At 50.9% G+C, this 1,807-nt stretch overlaps 1 protein-coding gene across 1 annotated transcript in view; it reads left to right on the top strand.

The window, feature by feature from the left end:
• Positions 1–1,807, top strand: part of LOC122191690 (dysferlin-like) — a 25,315-nt gene that overhangs the window by 7,575 nt on the left and 15,933 nt on the right. Inside the window, exon 7 of the mRNA XM_042892060.1 lies at positions 1,255–1,396. Within this exon, the coding sequence (XP_042747994.1) occupies positions 1,255–1,396 (142 nt within the window). The remainder of the gene's footprint in view (positions 1–1,254; positions 1,397–1,807) is intronic.

The raw sequence follows: 1,807 nt of genomic DNA, 5'->3' as shown, positions 1-1,807 counted from the left end.
AATGATGCTGTGGCTGTGTGGTTGGGCATGGTGGCTGTGGGTTGGTGGTCGGACTTGATCTTAGAGGTCCTTTCTACCCTTTCTGATTCTACGATGATATGTAGGTTGTTGCTTGCCAGTTAGGGAGGGAAATGGAACAAGTGCTTTGGTGTTGTGCAAGAAGCCCCCTGCCCTTTGTTTTAATGAAGTGAAGATGTTGTTTCTTGGTAGTCTGGAAAGATCTCAGCCGTTGTTGCTGTCGTAGGTGGGGGATATTTCTGTATTGCTTTCACAGCCCAGTCTCCAATAGAGCTTTTCTTCACCAAGTGGATGGAGCTGAAGGATTATGTGGGAGGTGGGAGGCTCTCACTCATCTTCCTGGGATGTTTCAAAGTGTTGGGAGACAAAAGCAGCCCTGATTGGAGCAGGTTGGGTAGAAGCCTCCAGAGCCCTCTTTCAGCCAACCCCCACGACAGTGATTTGTCTGATATCATTTGGCATCTTTAAACATTGTCTTCCTGAGTAATGGGATGGCCTTGTTCCGCCGAGAGCTTATAAGTGAAGTAAAGAGCAGATGTGGCATTTTGGGGCACAGTAGGGGTGGGTGGATGGTTGGAGTAGATGATTTTAGTGGTGTTTTCCAACCTTAATGGTTCTGTGAAGTGCGCTGAGCTCAGTGGGAGAATCCTGTGAGTGGATGTGTTGTCTTGTTTTGTATTTTTGTTGATTGCTGAAGGCTGGAAACTCTTGGAGGAGGAAGGAGGGCAGAATGAGAACCTCACACTTGCAAAACTCACTGCTGGGTGTTGGAATGCTTTCCGTTTGACCCTGGGTAGGTTGAGGACTAGGGGGGGGTGGAACTGGGCTGTTGGGAGCGCCCTGGCACAGCAGGGTGAGGCCATACGATCATAGGATATCCCAGGTTGGAATGGGCCCATAGGGGTCATCGAGTCCAACTCCTATGAGGGTTTTGTGGGGCTTCTCGGTCATTTGGGATCTCCAGAAAGTCCCAAGAAGCTGATAGAAAACAGAGGAAAAAAATGGGCCTTTGCTTCTTCATTGTGTTGCCTTCATCAAGAGGACTGGTGTTAGCGTGCTGGGTGGCTGCAAAGAGCAAAGGAGCTCTCACCAAGGCAGATTAGAAGCTAAGGGTGGAAAACACCTCCAGGATCCTCCATGTCCAACCCCGGCCCACTCCACCACATCTCTGTGGTTCTGGGACCCCTCCTGGGACAGAAATCCCACCACATCAGGCCCTGTGTTTGCATTTTGCAGCTGGCTGGTTGGCCACGAGGAGAACAAGCAGAAGACGGACGTGCACTACAGGTCAATGGGAGGAGAAGGCAACTTCAACTGGAGATTCATCTTCCCCTTCGACTATCTCCCTGCCGAGCAGATGTGTTGCATTGCAAAAAAGGTGAGTGCTGATGTTTGTGCCTTCTCTGGGCTGATCTGCCCAACCAAATGCAAGTCAGTGGCCAACAGGTTATTGTTCGTGTAGAGGAGGGTGTCTGTCCCGTGTGGTTTTGTAGTTTTGCCTCTATGTGTAGAGGAACACCACGTTTGTTGGGTCAGAATATTGTATGGAGAGACCAATCCCCCCCTCTGGCATGGAAGCAGCTGAGCATTGGTGCAGCAGTGTCAAAATGCTCTGAGTTGTGTGGGGCCTCAGCAGTGGGGCTGCTCTGCAGACGGAGGTGATGTTCCTGTGGGATGGTTGGATGGTGCCTCCCAAACCACGTGGATGGAGCCCCCAACTGCATGGATGGAGCCTCAAAACCACATGGATGGAGCCTCCCAACCGCATGGATGGAGCCTCAAAACTAAA

This window comes from Lagopus leucura, unplaced genomic scaffold (assembly GCF_019238085.1).
Source record: "Lagopus leucura isolate 7727_CA_CO unplaced genomic scaffold, USGS_WTPT01 139-13_obj-0_obj, whole genome shotgun sequence".
NCBI lineage: Eukaryota > Metazoa > Chordata > Aves > Galliformes > Phasianidae > Lagopus > Lagopus leucura.
Note: the sequence above shows the minus strand (reverse complement) of the source record. Positions and strands in the feature narration are given on the sequence as shown.